The sequence below is a fragment of the Meriones unguiculatus genome, chromosome X, assembly GCF_030254825.1.
Source record: "Meriones unguiculatus strain TT.TT164.6M chromosome X, Bangor_MerUng_6.1, whole genome shotgun sequence".
Classification (NCBI taxonomy): Eukaryota; Metazoa; Chordata; class Mammalia; order Rodentia; family Muridae; genus Meriones; species Meriones unguiculatus.
The window spans coordinates 117,607,584-117,622,688 of record NC_083369.1 but is presented as its reverse complement, the minus strand read 5'-3'; the positions used below and the strand labels follow the sequence as shown (position 1 = coordinate 117,622,688).

General features: G+C 43.6%; 1 protein-coding gene and 1 pseudogene across 1 annotated transcript; one reads left to right on the top strand and one right to left on the bottom strand.

Annotated features, from left to right (window-relative positions):
• Positions 1–5,935: 5,935 nt before the first annotated feature.
• On the bottom strand, positions 5,936–8,029 carry LOC132649935 (PWWP domain-containing DNA repair factor 4-like). Its single transcript, XM_060374707.1, has one exon. It carries the CDS (start codon positions 8,027–8,029, stop codon positions 5,936–5,938), a length of 2,094 nt encoding a protein of 697 aa, XP_060230690.1.
• Positions 8,030–8,269: 240 nt separating this feature from the next.
• Positions 8,270–15,105, top strand: part of LOC132649934 (COP9 signalosome complex subunit 5-like) — a 99,887-nt pseudogene continuing 93,051 nt past the window's right edge.

Below are 15,105 nucleotides of genomic sequence, written 5' to 3'. Positions count from 1 at the left end.
TCTGTCTCTCTCAACCCATACTTTTTCTCCTTGCAAAATCATGGTCAGAGACTGAGAATGAGGCGGAACCTGATAATGCAGCACAAACTAAAGAGGGTTGCTGCATAGGAATGTCTTCTGATCTCAGGTTCTACAGACTCACAACTTAATGGCTTCTGGATCAAAGATAAGCCTGCAGTGGTGCAAGGAGGTAATCCTAACACTTGGGAGGTGGAGACAGGAGGAAAGGGAATTCAAGACCATAATTTGAGGTCAGCCTGGAGTCTCTGAGAGGACCCTGTCTCAAACAACAACTTTGGATGTGGAATACTTATGAGGACCAATTTTGATTTCCAGCCAGTTTTGTGTTGCTTGCTTGAAATCTGTCTCTAGGTCAGTAGAGACAGATTGATCCTCAGAATTTGCTAGCCAGATGTTCCATTCAAATCAATGAGCTCCTGGTTCAGTAAGAGATACCATCTCAAGAGAGAGAGAGATTAAAAAGACAGTCAACATTGACTTCTTGTTTCTGCCAGTACATGCATACACTAACACACATACACAAAAATGAAACAAAAAGAAAACCAGGCATGGTGATGCATGCTTAGAAGATGCAGCATTTAGAAGATAAGGCATGAGAAGAACACCTTGAATTCAAAACCAGCCTACTCTATTAAGTGAGTTCCAGGCCATTTAGGGGTACATAGCAAGGCCTTGTCTCATAAATATAAAATAAGAGCAGAGTAGATTGGGCTAAGTTGCATGCATGAACCCCAGGGTTCCATCACCAAGATCACACAAACCAAGCATGGTGCTATCTGTCTAAAGACTTATAACTGAGGAGGGAAGGGAGAGAGGATCTGAAATTCAAGGCCATTCTTTACAGTGAGTTTGAAGCCAACCTGGGCTATGGATCCTGCCACAATATCACTGATTGTCAGATTGGAACATATTTGTTACCTCTCAGGAAGAATGACAATGAAGATTAGGCCTGCCTGATGGTCTGATGAAATGCTGAATTGATAAAACTATCCTCAGTGTAGAGATGAGGTAAGGAATCCCTCTAGATGGTTGAGGTAAGCAACCTTAGGAGGAGCCTTAAAACTAGCTGGAGAATATGGAGCCTGCATCAGGGTCCACATGCATCTGCTGGAGAGTGTGTATGTGCAAGGCTAGGAAGAGAGAGATAGTTGATGCTGCTCTTTTACCATAGCAGATCTCAGAGTATATTGAGGAAATGTTTCTTCTTCTTGACTGCTTTATTCTTGTGAAGATATGTGGAACAGATCTGACTTCTGGCACTGACAGTGTGTAGGAAGTAACTCTGAGTCTCAAGATTAGTGTGGTCAAATCAAAGGTAAAAAGTTCTGTCTTCTACTCTTCATATGGGTTGAGTTTCAGGTCTTGGCCCACGGAAGCAAGGCATTTGGATTTTCATTCTTCATTTAAGTGGGAACCTCTCTATCTTGCACACACATATAATTATATTAATGTGTTCCATATTGAATAACAGAACCTAAAGAATCATCCTCTCTATACAGAAAGTTTCTTTTTTATTTTAATGACTTAGAGGTTGTGGTCCAGTCATTTGAACTATGGCCATCTATGATGACAAAGTTCTTGAACCAAGTAGTTGCTCAGTCCATAAGGCTGGATGTCTCAGGTCATCTTTAGTCTAGGTTGGAATCTCAAAGAAGTAGTGAAGGAAAGGGCTTGCTTAAAAAGTGATAGTAAGCAGCTAAAGAAAAAAAAGCTTCTTCTACGCCATTATATAGGCTTCTAGAAGAATGTGTGGCCCAGACTAGAGGTGGGGTTTTCTTGCTCAAAACACTGTATTAAGGTGTATCTTCCTCCATCATGGTCCAAGTTAAAGTCATGCCTTCCTACCTCAAATTCTAGATTATGTGTAGATATTCTAACTTCAAATCAAGAAAAAAAAATCCTCTTGGGGGTATCCATCCATTTTAGGGTTTTAGTTAATTCTAGTGTAATAAAGTTGACAACCAAGAAAACCCATCACAACTGCAAACTGTGTTGACTTGACACACAGTCATATTTATGCCATAATTAATTTCCAAATGTAAACATTAACCAGGTCATAATAATGCCTAAACATGATATAAGTAACTATTCTAAGTACAAGGCAAAATAATTATATATATATATATATATATATATATATATATATATATAATTACGACCAGGTCGTAATTATGCCTAAGGTGAATTAACTACTTTTTGTACAGCTTAGGGTTAGGGTGTGCTAAGGGACACAGCACAGTGATTACTGGTTCAGGTATTTAGTCCCTCTTGCAAATTCTGCCTCCTCTGGCCATTGTTTGCATAAACTTGTCAAATACCTAGAATGTCTCCAATTTGAATTTGTCTGATGCTTTTTTCATATGTAGGCCATAAATATGAGGTTTAGGTACAAATCCCACAGAAGGTATTGAATCCTCCTCTTTATGTCCTCTCTGGGGTGTGTGATGATGTCAGTGATGGTCATGCCTACTAAGCCTTTAGGTACACTCTACATACAGCTTCACGTGTGTGAGAAGCAGAGTTTATAGGTATTATCAGCTCTCAATTTTTGGTTTCCAAATCACCCCATAGAGACTGTTTTGATAAAGGTTGTACTTATATTAGAGTACTTACAGCTTCCATGGGATTTTAATGATTAACATTAAAATGTTAATCATAGTGTCCTGTTTAGATCTGCTGTCTCTCTTACAACAGAAGTGTGTGTTTCTGTGTGTACCAGGCAAGGGTTTATAATATAGATACCTTTCACTCAAATGTAACAACTTTCATTCAAACACCCAGGCTACCTAAATCATGTAATAAAATATAAGAAGCAATGCATTGAGGCCTGTAAGGAGATGTAGCTTTTTTTTTTTTTTTTTCATTTGGCGATATTCCTTACTGGGACCAACGATGCTTCATCTATCCTCAGACAGATAAAGAACTGAACTCAGTGAACATTGGTACAAATATACTCAATAAAATCCTTGCAAACCGAACCCAAGAACACATCAAAGATATCACCCACCATGACCAAGTAGGCTTCTTCCCAGGCATGCAAGGATGGTTCAACATACGGAATTCCATCAATGTAATCCACCACATTAACAAACTGAAGGAGAAAAACCACATGATCATCTCCTTAGATGTTAATAAAGCATTTGACAAAGTCCAACACCCATTCATGTTTAAAGTCTTGGAGAGATCGGGGATACAAGGCACATACCTAAACATAGTAAAGGCAATATACAGCAAGCCTATAGCCAACAACATACTCTGAAACTGTAAACCAAAGCAAACTAAACATTTATATTTCTCAGAGTGCTATGGGCATGGTGTCTCTTCACAGCTGTAAAACCCAAACTGAGAGAGAGATCATGATCTTTAGCATTAGCTGTGGATAATAGGTAGTGAAAATGTGACCATGAGAGTGGGTGTCAGAGATTGCAGATCTAAAAGTTAAGCAAAAGAAAAGGTGGAAAACTCAATTCACATCTATTCCCAAATGAATAGGGAACTTTGAGGACCGCAGAGTCTCAAGAAACCAAGACAGAATTACTGGTAGGAAAGATAAGAACCAGGAGACAAGGAGATAACAGGAATGTGGGCAGATTAGTGTAGCAGTAGGGCAATCATGTGTTCTCTTGTTCCATGTCAGTGCTCAAAGTAAGTAGTAGAAATGGCACAAAATTCACTTGAAAGTTGAGAAGGAAGAAAAGACTTTTAGCTCTGAAAGAGGATGCTACAGGCAGGGTAGGTGGTGCTGTTAGGGGACATGAATGGTAGAAGGTGAGGACAGAGGGTTTTGTTGTCAGAACATAATGCAAAAGGGGGCAGTGTCAGTTAAAGTCATAGTAGAGGCTGACTATGCAGGTGAGACTATGTCTGACATGAAGCCTCTGAGACCTGCACTGGCATGGTGCTTGGGTATGTAGAACACAAAGAATTTAGATTTGAGCTTCTCCTGGAAAATCCATTAACAGATTGGAGTTATTAATTCCTATCCTAGATGGAGTCAAAAGCAGGACTAAAGGAGATGACTATGATTTATAAACTTTTCAAAAGCAAGGAGGATTGAGTTATACAGTGTCGGTGTCTTTTACAGAGAGATGGCTCATAGCAGAGGGAAAAATATGATTACATTTAAAAAGTCTTCTTCATTCATATATTTTTGGTGTGTGTACATGATAATTTTTGTGTGCACCTGAACTTGAAGGCCAGAAGTTGATATCAGGTGTCTCCCTCATCTACACTCCAAATTAGTATATTTGTTTTTCTTTTGTTCTTTTTTTGACAGGGTCTCTCACAGAACAAGAGGCTTGCCAATGCACCTATACTGGCTGGTTGGCAAGCCTCAGTGTTTTTGTCTTTGTGCCCCCACTACTGAGAATACAAGCACCTGTGTCATTCTTGCCCTTTTTCACAGGTAAGAGCCCACTGGATACACAAAGGAAAGGCACTAATTAGTATCAAGGGCTAATGCTCACCATTCTCCAGTGCAACAGGAAGGGAAAAGGTATCATGTATCCAGGGACATAGGCTGGAGTACAAATGCATATTTACAGGGATTTGGCAGAAACCAAGGGGACAGCTGCTTATAAAGTTGTACTTCAGGGTCCACAGAGGCACCGATTCATGTGTATCTCCAAAACACATAAAGGACTGTGATTCAAGAGGGGAAAACAGGCCAGTCTGGGAGGTATGGCAAGCTTGCTTCTCATCAGTACACCCAAGGTGTCAGTGACTCCAAGGAATGAAAGGCCGCTCTCCCTCTTCCGGCCAACACCAGAAGTCTAGAAGTCTTTGATCTCAGAAATGTGAGAAAAGCATAGATACTATTGTCTGCTGCTGCAGACAGTCAGCCCATGAGATTGGCAGACCTTTCTCATTAAGAGAATGTAGTCTCTGGGGGACTGGAGAATGGCTGAGAATATAAAGTGTTTCCTGCATGGGGTGAAAACATGAGTTCACCATCCAGTACTCATTTAAAAGAAAAGTATATGGACAGGCATGTTTAATCTGTGCACTGGGGTGACAGAGACAGGAGGATGGAAAGAGCTGCCTGGATACCTCTTCTAGCACAATCAGTGAGCAACACGTTCCATCAGAGATCCTGTCTCAGAAAGCAGAAAAAATAAGTGAAGAGACACCAGATTTTGACCTATGACATCCTCACGTTTGTGCACACATACAGAGAGAAAGGGAGGGAGGCAGGGAGGGAAAGAGGGAGATGGAGGGAGGAAGGTGCAGAAAGATGAGAGAGAGTAGAGAGAGAAGAATAAAGGAAGGGAAGGAGAGAGAGAGTGAGAGGTTGTAAAACGCAATACATCATGATCTTTGAAATCAGACTAACTCCGGGAGTACATTCACTTCCTTTCTCTGGCTTTAACCAACTGCCTCAATACACATATCTGTTCCTCTTCTTCATTGTGAGTGAGTGAAGAAGGAGGTAATGGAGAAAGAAAATTGTGGAAGCTAAGCTGGCTCCATCCATAGCACCTTAGAGAAAAGAGGACAGGAAGTGTGGGGAAGTCAGAGACAGGTGTCATCATTAACCTGATGTGCTGGCTGGGTATGTTGGGAAACTGCAGAGAGGGCAAGGCTATGCCAAGATAGCCAATGCTCCACTCAGGGCTGGCAAGGTTCCAGGGAAGTGCACCCACAGGACTTGTGCACACCTAGGCACAGGCCAGAGAGGGCTGGTCTGGCCTGAAGCTAACAGAATCTGTCTGTCTGTAGAGCCCATGTAGACATCTGCACTGTCAATCAGGAAAGAAAATATTTATTTCGAGGTGGGGAAAGAAACACTCAGCGAGCAGTTGTCCCAGTGCCCAAAGTACACCCCACAGTCTCCCAGATGTTCCTTTTTGGAGTTCCTTCCTGTCTCCTCTCTTGGGAGTTGCAGGGGTGATGGCTGATAGCAGTGAGCACCCTTCTAAGGAATGGGTGCATGAGGGGCCCTGGCAGCCCCAATTCTGACTGCTGACCTCTTCCGGGCTGCCTTTAAGAGGTTCTTTTCAAAGAGCTCTTTCTCACGGTAGTGCACTGGTGGGCCATGCAGGTACTTCTCTTCTGCCTCCTTGTAGCTGAGCTCATAGAGGGCAGCGATGGAGCAGATGATTGCTTCTGGAAGAAGAACGTCCATGGTAAACTGCACTTTATCTCCTCTAGTCAGGGAGAGCAGAGCCTCATCTGCTTCCTTGCATATTTCTTGCAAATGCCTGGCCACAAGATGCAACTGGTCGTCATCCTCCAGGTAGGTCTCAATACAGAAGTCTTCCCCCCTTGATTTCCAAAGATTGTCCACCCACCTGGACGGTTTTCTGCCCTGCACAATCTCCCGCAGGTGCTGGTCGGCCCCCTTTCTCTTCACTATGAAGTCCACGAGCTTCTGGTTGGCTCTGTCCCAAGCAGCCCTCATACGGTCAGGCAGAACTTTCTTGCGGGGGCCTTTCCCACCTGGGGCATTCTCCTCCTCCCAATCTTCCAGGTCCACATAGCTCACCTTAGGGAAATCAATGTGCAGGTCTCCTTCCTGGATGGCCCTCCTTAGCGGGTAACTGACTTGGGCAGTGTAATAGCCCATAAAGGAGCCCAGGTAGGCGCCACAGGCCAGGCCCTCTCTGTAGTGGTCGATCACTGTGAGGCACCAGCTGATGCCCTGGCTGTACACTCTGCTGGCTCTTCTTATGAGTGATATTTTTTCTCCACAGTCCAGATGTTTCAACTTGTGTAGAGGGGCACGGACACCCTTGTGCTCAAACTGCATGTTAGCTTCCATCAACAACACCCTCGCCATCTTGTCATTTTGGCTGACACTTTTTACCACCGCTGGCCAGAATGGAAGGTCCTGAAATTTGAACCAGACCAGCATTCCTCGTTCAATGGTATTCTGTAGCTGGGCAGAAGCCACCTTGGCAGCTTGGCGTGCTTTTTGAATGGTGGAACGCCTCCTCTTGAACCTGGTCTTCGTCACCTTTGAGTGAGCACACGGTTCCAGTTCTGGCACCCTGCAATGTGGACACAGCACGTGGATCTTCCTTTTCCTGTTAGCAATGCGGAGGGATCTTCGCAGCCTCAGGATTGGAGGCATGCAAGCTGCTGAGGCCGAGTTTGCAGCTGGCTTCAGGGTGCCCGGGCCGTGGTCCTCCTTGCTCTCATGGAAGGCATTCTTCCTTTGGCCTCCAGTAGCCCTGGTGTGTAGGTCAGCAAAACGTGCTTGTTGCTTGAGGGCTTTGGGCGAAGACCAGATGCACCTCAGTGGCCCAGAAGCAGCCTGCTGCTCTTTCTTAGCCCGTACACTCTGCCTGGAGGCTGAGGCAGTCAAAGACTTGGGTTTGGATGTGTTTAGCTTTTTCATGCATGCATTACGACCAGAATTTCCTTCCAGTGTTGTGTGACATGGCCGTACTCTGATGCCTCTTAGGACATTCTGTTTCATCTCAAAGTGTGGAGGCCCAACAGTGGTGTGTGCCTGGGCTTTTCCACCTCGCACTGTGGGCACTTTCTGTGAGCCCACTGGCAACACAGGACCCTGACGGTGCTGCTTTCCAGGACTCCTCTGGGAGAGCTCTTGGCCTTTCTGGTTGTGCTTTTGGAAGCACAGACGCACGCGCAGGCGAAAGCGAGGACGTGGTTTGGAGTTGGCCTGCTCTTTTGGAACCTTTTGAGGACTTGTTCTTGTGCTGGTTCTTTGGCCACATGTCCTTCCACCTTGCAAACAGCCTCCCTCCCCCAGGATATCGAGAGCCACCTTGAGGGCTCTTCTGTATGCTCTGGTCTGCTTTGGTGAGCCATTGCCCTGTGACTCCTTCCCTGCCATGGAGGCAAGGCTCACAATTTCAGACTTGGATAGTGGCCTTGCTTTGGTGCTCCTCACTCTTGTCTTCTCCCCCATAGGCAAGATTTGCACCTCCAGGAAAGGTGCCCCTCTCCTCTTACTATGGGCTGATGTCCTGGGTCTGGACAACACCCTGGCAGGCCACAGCTGACCCTTCCAGCCACACAGCACATACTCTGCAGAGTTCATGGTGACAGTACTCTGGGGCTGTGCTGATCACTACAGCGTGAGCACTTTGGTTTTGGTGGGCAATGTGACTGCCTGGCAGTTGTCTCTGGCCAGGCTCTCCTGCCTGTGCTACTGGCCTCCTTCCAGATTCTGGTGGAGGAGCTGGAGCTGACTTCCCTCAGGGTTATGTGGGCTTCCCCTGCATGGTGGGAGAAGGAAGCAGAGTTGCATTAGGAAGGAAATAAATAGGCTTTAGCCAGCATGGACACATCAATGCGGTCAGGTGAGGCAAGGGTAATCAAGGGAGCTCACAAAGCCTGTTATACAGATGTGGGAGAAGATATGCAAAAGGTCCAGAGCAGATGGGAAACAGTTGTAATAATGTTGTTCCCCACCCCAAGTCTGGAGTGTTTAACTTCATCCCAGAGAGGTGGATGTCATTACAAAGGCTGTGCATTTTCTTGCCCACCAGTCAGTACCTTAGGGCTCCCTGGGATTCTTTTGCCAAGGAAACCTCATTGTTCTCTTTCCTAGGGAGCTAGTCCTGCTCTGCCAACCCCAGGATGCCTATGGACAACCTAGTGCATGAGCCTTCCATACTTGTGTGATTCTAAGTTGAGCAGCAAGGAGGTGGGGAACTCTTCATGGTGATTCGCATAACATGGTAAGAGAAGATGGCTGCTTTCATAGATTCTGGCTACCCCACCAGCCCACCACCCATCTTTCAGCTTAGTTCTGTTTCCATTGTGGACCTCACTATGGCATCAAGTGTCTACAGGGCACACTTGGCGAGATCCCCAAAGAGAAGCTACTTCTTTACTAAACAGACATGCTTATTAATTAATTGGAAGACTCAGGGATTTCAGATGGCAAGCAACAGGGTTATGTGACATGACAGGGAGACAAGTGTCTCTGTTGGAACTGTGCACCCTCCTGCTGCAATGTCAAGCCTATGGTAGACCCTGCACACCCATATCTGCCTGTGATGAGCACTATTCATCCAAGAGATTACAGATCACTGACCTCTCCTGTCTCCAACCTCTGTGCCCTAATGTTAATACATAAAGTCTTAGACAGGAAATTAAAGTAGCTACTTGATGGATGGTCATGTGCCCATCCCTAGGTCTCGTGATATTCAATCTCATCTGTATTGCAGCTCTCCTCTTCATGTTCCTCCATACTGTCCCTCTCAACATAGTCCTCCCCTTTACCATCTCAGTGTAATTTCAACCCTTTCTTCTCCTCTCTGTCCATCTGTCTGTTTGTCTCTCTCTGTCTCTCCCTCTGTGTGTGTGTGTTTATGGTGGTAGCTAATCTGCTCTTGACTGCTTCTTCCTTGAGCCAGCCAGTTTCCTATCAGCAGTGTGCATGTCACCTGAGGGAAAACTCATCTGTCTGATCCTCAAGAGGCTGTGCTTGCTGAGAAGAACTACAACACAGAGGAAGAACCAAGAAAGACCCACATGCCACCCATGTTCACTATTCATGCTAGGATGCAAATTTGATTCTTGACATTACCAGGGCACCATGAGCCATAGTGAAACAGAGCACTGTGAACTGGGGGCTCCTGTGACACAAATCATCTTGGGAACTCCCATTACAACAGGTCCCCTCTGTGAGTGTGGCCATACCGAGCATAGAGACCCCAGATCTTATCCTAGGAATTCCTAACCTTACAGAAGTAGGGGGTGGAGAGCAATGACATTCTCCTCAATTCCTCAGTCCTTTCCTTCTGAACCCCTGTATCCATAAACTACTGGTGGTCCACGCTAGCCCCCTATTCACAATGCAAATGTGCAGTGTCTCTCCTGTTGCATTCCCTTCCAAGCATTACTGACTTCAAATCTGATCTCACAATGCATAAAGTGGCTATCTACATAAAGGAGGCTAGGTGTGTCTCAGGCAACATCTGCTGGATGATGCAGCACTAAATGCGTATGTTGGAAGTATGGAGTTCATTTTAGTGATCACCAACAGGAACCCTTCCTCTGATGAGGCTGTATCATCTAACATGGTTAGCTGGCTCCCTCTGATGCAGCTCCCTTGGAGTCCTAGACTTTGGGACACAGGTGTCTCCTGAGAACACAGAGGAAACTATAACCCCCTCAGGTACCTTAGGCTGTCTTCTTCTGGATCTTCCTTGAACTGGCCCTCCAGCAAGGATGAATGAGCACCATCAGGCCCAACCACATCACCACCATCCAGATACCATGCCTCACAGTGTACCCTTAGAAACCTCAGATATGTGAGTTATACTTACAAAATGCACCCTTTTTACGCTGCACAGGTCTGCACAATGTTCAGCTTCCCTCGGGCAGTACGTTCTCAGACTCACATACTTCACTTAGAAATCATATCTGGGAATACAAAGTGTGTGTTCAAGCCCACAAACCATGCTATTCAGGCATCATCTGTAACCCAGACATAGAGAGATGTGCATGCACTCATATCAGTCCACACTCCGCCACCCACACCCCCTTTGTGTATTCTGTCTTTGTATGCCTGTTGCTCCAGGGCATATGAAAGTCCTTGCCCTTCCTACAGACTGCTTAAATGTTATCGGTATTGCGACCTGCCTCCACTGTTTCAGGCATCACCTGCCTCCAGACCACTACTTTCAACCAATGCTTTGCTGAAATTTCTGTGATAGTTACCTTTCTGGCAAAAACAGTGCTCTCTTTTCCAGAGGCACAAAGAGAAGAAGTAGAATACTGAAATCCCTGTCTCAGTACATGCTTCAGCCCTGGGACCAAAGGCCTTTTATCAAGAACTTGCGCACAATTGCTGTGTGTGAAGTCTATTCACATTTTCTGCAGATGGGAACAATAGCTTCCTTTCCTGTGTGCAAGACAGACACATGGGTTAAAGGAAGTCTGATGAGAAGGTACAAGAAGGGTATAGTGTATATTGGTCACACAGAGGAGCAGAGACACACAGAGGGATCCTGATGTGTTGGTGGGTTATGGGGAATCCATGGCTGCACACTCTCTAATTCCCAGCTGGTTCTTAACCCAACTCAGAGCACTGTAAAGTCTCAGACACAGACACATACTAATGCCTGTTGGGGGAACAAAGTCTGGCCTCTCCTCTCTCCTCAGGTATTCATGACACCAGGTGTTTTACTTCAGTATACACAACTGCCATTAGTGGCCAGTATTAGAGGCAGGTATCTTTTTGTAGGCCCGTGGCAGATATCCAGGCCCGGAGAGTATCACCACTTCCTATAAATAATCTTCCAAAAATAGCCTGCAGGTCAGCACCCACCTCCCACTCATAAGCCTCCACCCCAGCCACAAAGGGAGGCCCAGATACACCTCTGCCTTAAATGCCTTCCAGCTTCTCTCTAAGACAACAAACACCACAACTATCTAGGCATTAAGGTGCTGCCACACAGATGCAGTCATTCTGTCAAGCACACAAGTGACAATCATCGAGAAAAGAGAGAAAAGGTATCCATTCACATGTGTTGGGGAACTATGCTTTCATGGCCTGAAATGATAAAGCTGGCACCAAAGGGTTGTCACCTGAGGACAAAGAGACAAGGCAGGGTCCTTTGGGCTTCACTTCAAACAGTAGTAGTGACAACAACTCCTGTCCCATGAACAAGCACACAGGCTCCCAGGGCACACTCAGAGGGTCAGCTCACAGAGTCACTCAGGTTGGCTGAAGGCACCTACCTACATGCTTCCTGTGGTTGTCTACTGATCTCACCTCTTCAGTCTGTGAGTATCCTTCAGAAATACATCTGTAACCAGGAAAGAATGGCTTGTCCTCGTTGTCATGGCAACCACAGTGTCATAGAAAAAGTTTTCTGCAAGTAGCCAATTCTTTGTGGAAACCAGGAAGTACTGTTCACTTACACCTCTGTCACCTAGTTCCCCCCAGCCAGACCCCTGTAGCTTCAGGCATGAAAGAAAGTAACCATGCACACACTACAGAAGATGTCTCTATCACTCCAGGGTACAGGGTCTTTAAGCACAGAGGCTCTGGGAGAAGGCAAGACAAGAGATGGCAGGTACCAATAGTATTTCAATTGTCCACACAAAAGAGGAACCAGAAACAGTTGGTTGAGTATGTGTCTGTACAAAATGAATTCAAGAGCTGAAATACTTATCTGGTGCTCTTATGGAAAAACTATCTGTGATTTTAAAGGGATGAATTATAACTAGAATTGTTAAAGACGTTTTAGCATAGGTAGTGTTCACATTTGATGTTTTTCCAGAAACCTCGCCTTTGAGCAGGCAAGCTATTTATAAACATCATTTTTACAGAAAAGTCTTATGAATTTCAAATCATATACCTTGAGGAATTTGGCTTGTATCAACATGGGAAACAATGAATAAATCATTGATACTTATAATGTTTCAAGACACTAAATCTTTTTCAACTTAGAGTTACACTTCTTTATGTGACTGCTGTTAATTTGTACCTGAGGCTGATTGGAACACTGACTTTTAATTCTCAACCATTTCTTCTGTTAGCATGGTCAACAAAGCTCAGACACAAATCAGCAAAGTAATAAAAATGTTTTGACTTTTATATCTGGACGTAGAGTGTGAAAAGGCCACCACTCCTCTTTACTTCTTGTCTAAAAAGATGAAATTCTTTTCTTCTCTGTTCATCCCAAAGGAAAGCTCCTGTATGTTTGAACCAGAGAGTCTGTGTTATAATAGCAGGTTAAGCATCTTTTGTTAGCTTAAAGTTAACACCTCTTACTAAAATGTTCACCAAGAAAATAGATATAATATAATACAGACATTGTTCCTTGTTACCTAACTTCTAAGCAGCTGCTTAACTTGTTGTCTTTCACTTACTATGACAACAGGCATTATATTCTGTTCTGGTAACAATTTAAATTGATGAATTAAAAGGAAATCTCAACAAATGGAACATATACATTACAAACAGAGACAAACATTTCCTGTAGGTCTTTATAATTTTTAAGAATAAATTAACTCATGTGACATTCCAATTAATCTCAGGATCTTCACAACAATCTGAAATATGAAGACGATTTTCAATTGCATTCTACAGTACATTTTGTCTTTTTTCTGTTGGTAAGTAAGAGTTCTGATCAGACAGTGTAAACTATTTATCTGTACCTTGTTCCAAGCAGATTAGAAAAATGGTTAACACAAAGTGTTTTCTCTACATGTGTAATATGTAAATAGTTTCACAATGCTTTTTTGTTATTCCACTTCAGGATGCCACTAGAGAAAAAAAATCAGCAATTCACTGTGAAAACACATGTGGATGCTTTGTGGAGTAAAAATAGCCAGCATTTTAATTATACATGATTTCTTTATACTGGTTACAGAAAATGATTTTTTTTTGTTAAAAACAAATTTATACATGTATATCTTTTTTAAACCTAATTCCTTCCCTTACATCCCTCCCCCTTCTGACTCATACTGTAATCCTCTCTATAATTTATGAACTCTACTTATTAGTAAATCTATCTATCTATCTATCTATCTATCTATCTATCTATCAATCAATCTATATATCTATATATCTGCCTATGTATATTCCTATCATCTATCTGTTTACACATTAGTCTCTCTATTACTGCACAAAGACATACTCACAAACACAATTCAATTAGTGTTCATTGTATTAACATGTCTTGGGAAAAGCATGTTTTATCCAATTCCCACTGAAGATAAAATTGTTTACTACCCAACTTCTTCATGATAATGTATACTTATTTGAAGCATTTTTCTCTAATAATTACAGATTATATAAACACAGTTACTTCTTCATCCTCCTTAACATTATGCAAAAGCAAAGTTTTCTAACAGAGTTTATATTCCTCAGACTTTCACAGAACCCTAAAGTCCAGAAAATAGTTTTTATTGTATTTTCATTTGTCTACATTGCAAACTGTTGGGGGCAACATGATAATTGTGGTGACCACTATCTGTAGCCCAGAACATACATACTGTTCTGTATATTCCTTCTTGGCATTTTTGTCCCTATTGGATGCATTCTTCTCTTCGATAACCACACCAAAGCTTGTGTACTACCTATATGAGAAAAAAACTATCTCCTTTGAAGGATGCATGATGCAGCTCTTTGCTGAACACTTCCTTAAAGCAGTAAAAGTGCTTGTACTGACAACCAGGGCCTATGGCCACTAGGTAGCAATTTGTAAGCCCTTGCACTACCCTTCCATCATGAACTGGAAGGCCTGTGGCACACTGATGGGGGTATTATAAACAGGAGGATTCTTGTGTTCTATCATACAAATAATTTTTGCTTTGCAGTTACCCTTCTTTGCACTCAATGTTTTTGATCATTTTATTTTTGATTTGTTCCCATTACAAGTACTTGCCTGCACTGATACGCATAGCTTCAGCCTTTTGGTGGTTGGCGAGAGTGGGTCTAACTGCATAATAATCTTTTCTAATTTGCTTGTATCCTATGGTGTCATCCTGTGCTCTCTGAAAGCCTACAGTTGTAAAGGGCAATGGAAAACTCTCTCCACCTGTGGGTCCCACACTGCAGTTGTGATTTTGTTCTTTGTCCCATGCTTATTTGTATATGCACACCCACCATCTGCTTTCTCCTCTGATAAAATGGTGGCCATGATGCCTTGATTTTGTTGGATGTGTTCTTAAACCAACCTCTAACCATCTTCTTATCCATAACCTTAGCTATTTGTTCCTGGTGTCTGCACTTCATACTGGGCCCATCTGTCTCTGGTTTCTGTTGTACTCTTTAGGATGTTTAGAGAGGTCAACCAGTTTGAGCATTGATCTTTGTGTTTCAACTGTAACTAAACGTAGAAGGTTGCTGGCACATGTGCACAAGCATGGCAGTGTGCATGGAAGAGTGCCTTTAACGAGAGGGTGCTAGAGCCTGTAATGTGGAGCTTAAGTGTAGGAGTGGGTACAGGTCCTAGTGCTTTTTGCAGGCACAATGTAGATGTGTAGGTGCCATGAATACATCAATGGCCTACAGGCCTCTAGTACTGTCCACCTCGAATTCTGATTTTCCGGGCTCCAGGAATTGTTTGCCTGGACTCCACTGGTAGACTCACAGAACAGGGGCTTCAATGTTGGGAACACTGTCTCAAGGAACCCTATTTTGCCAAC

Excerpts from the sequence above, each read along its gene's own strand:
- LOC132649935 (XM_060374707.1), bottom strand. The coding sequence starts at position 8,029 with ATGAACTCTGCAGAGTATGTGCTGTGTGGCTGGAAGGGTCAGCTGTGG.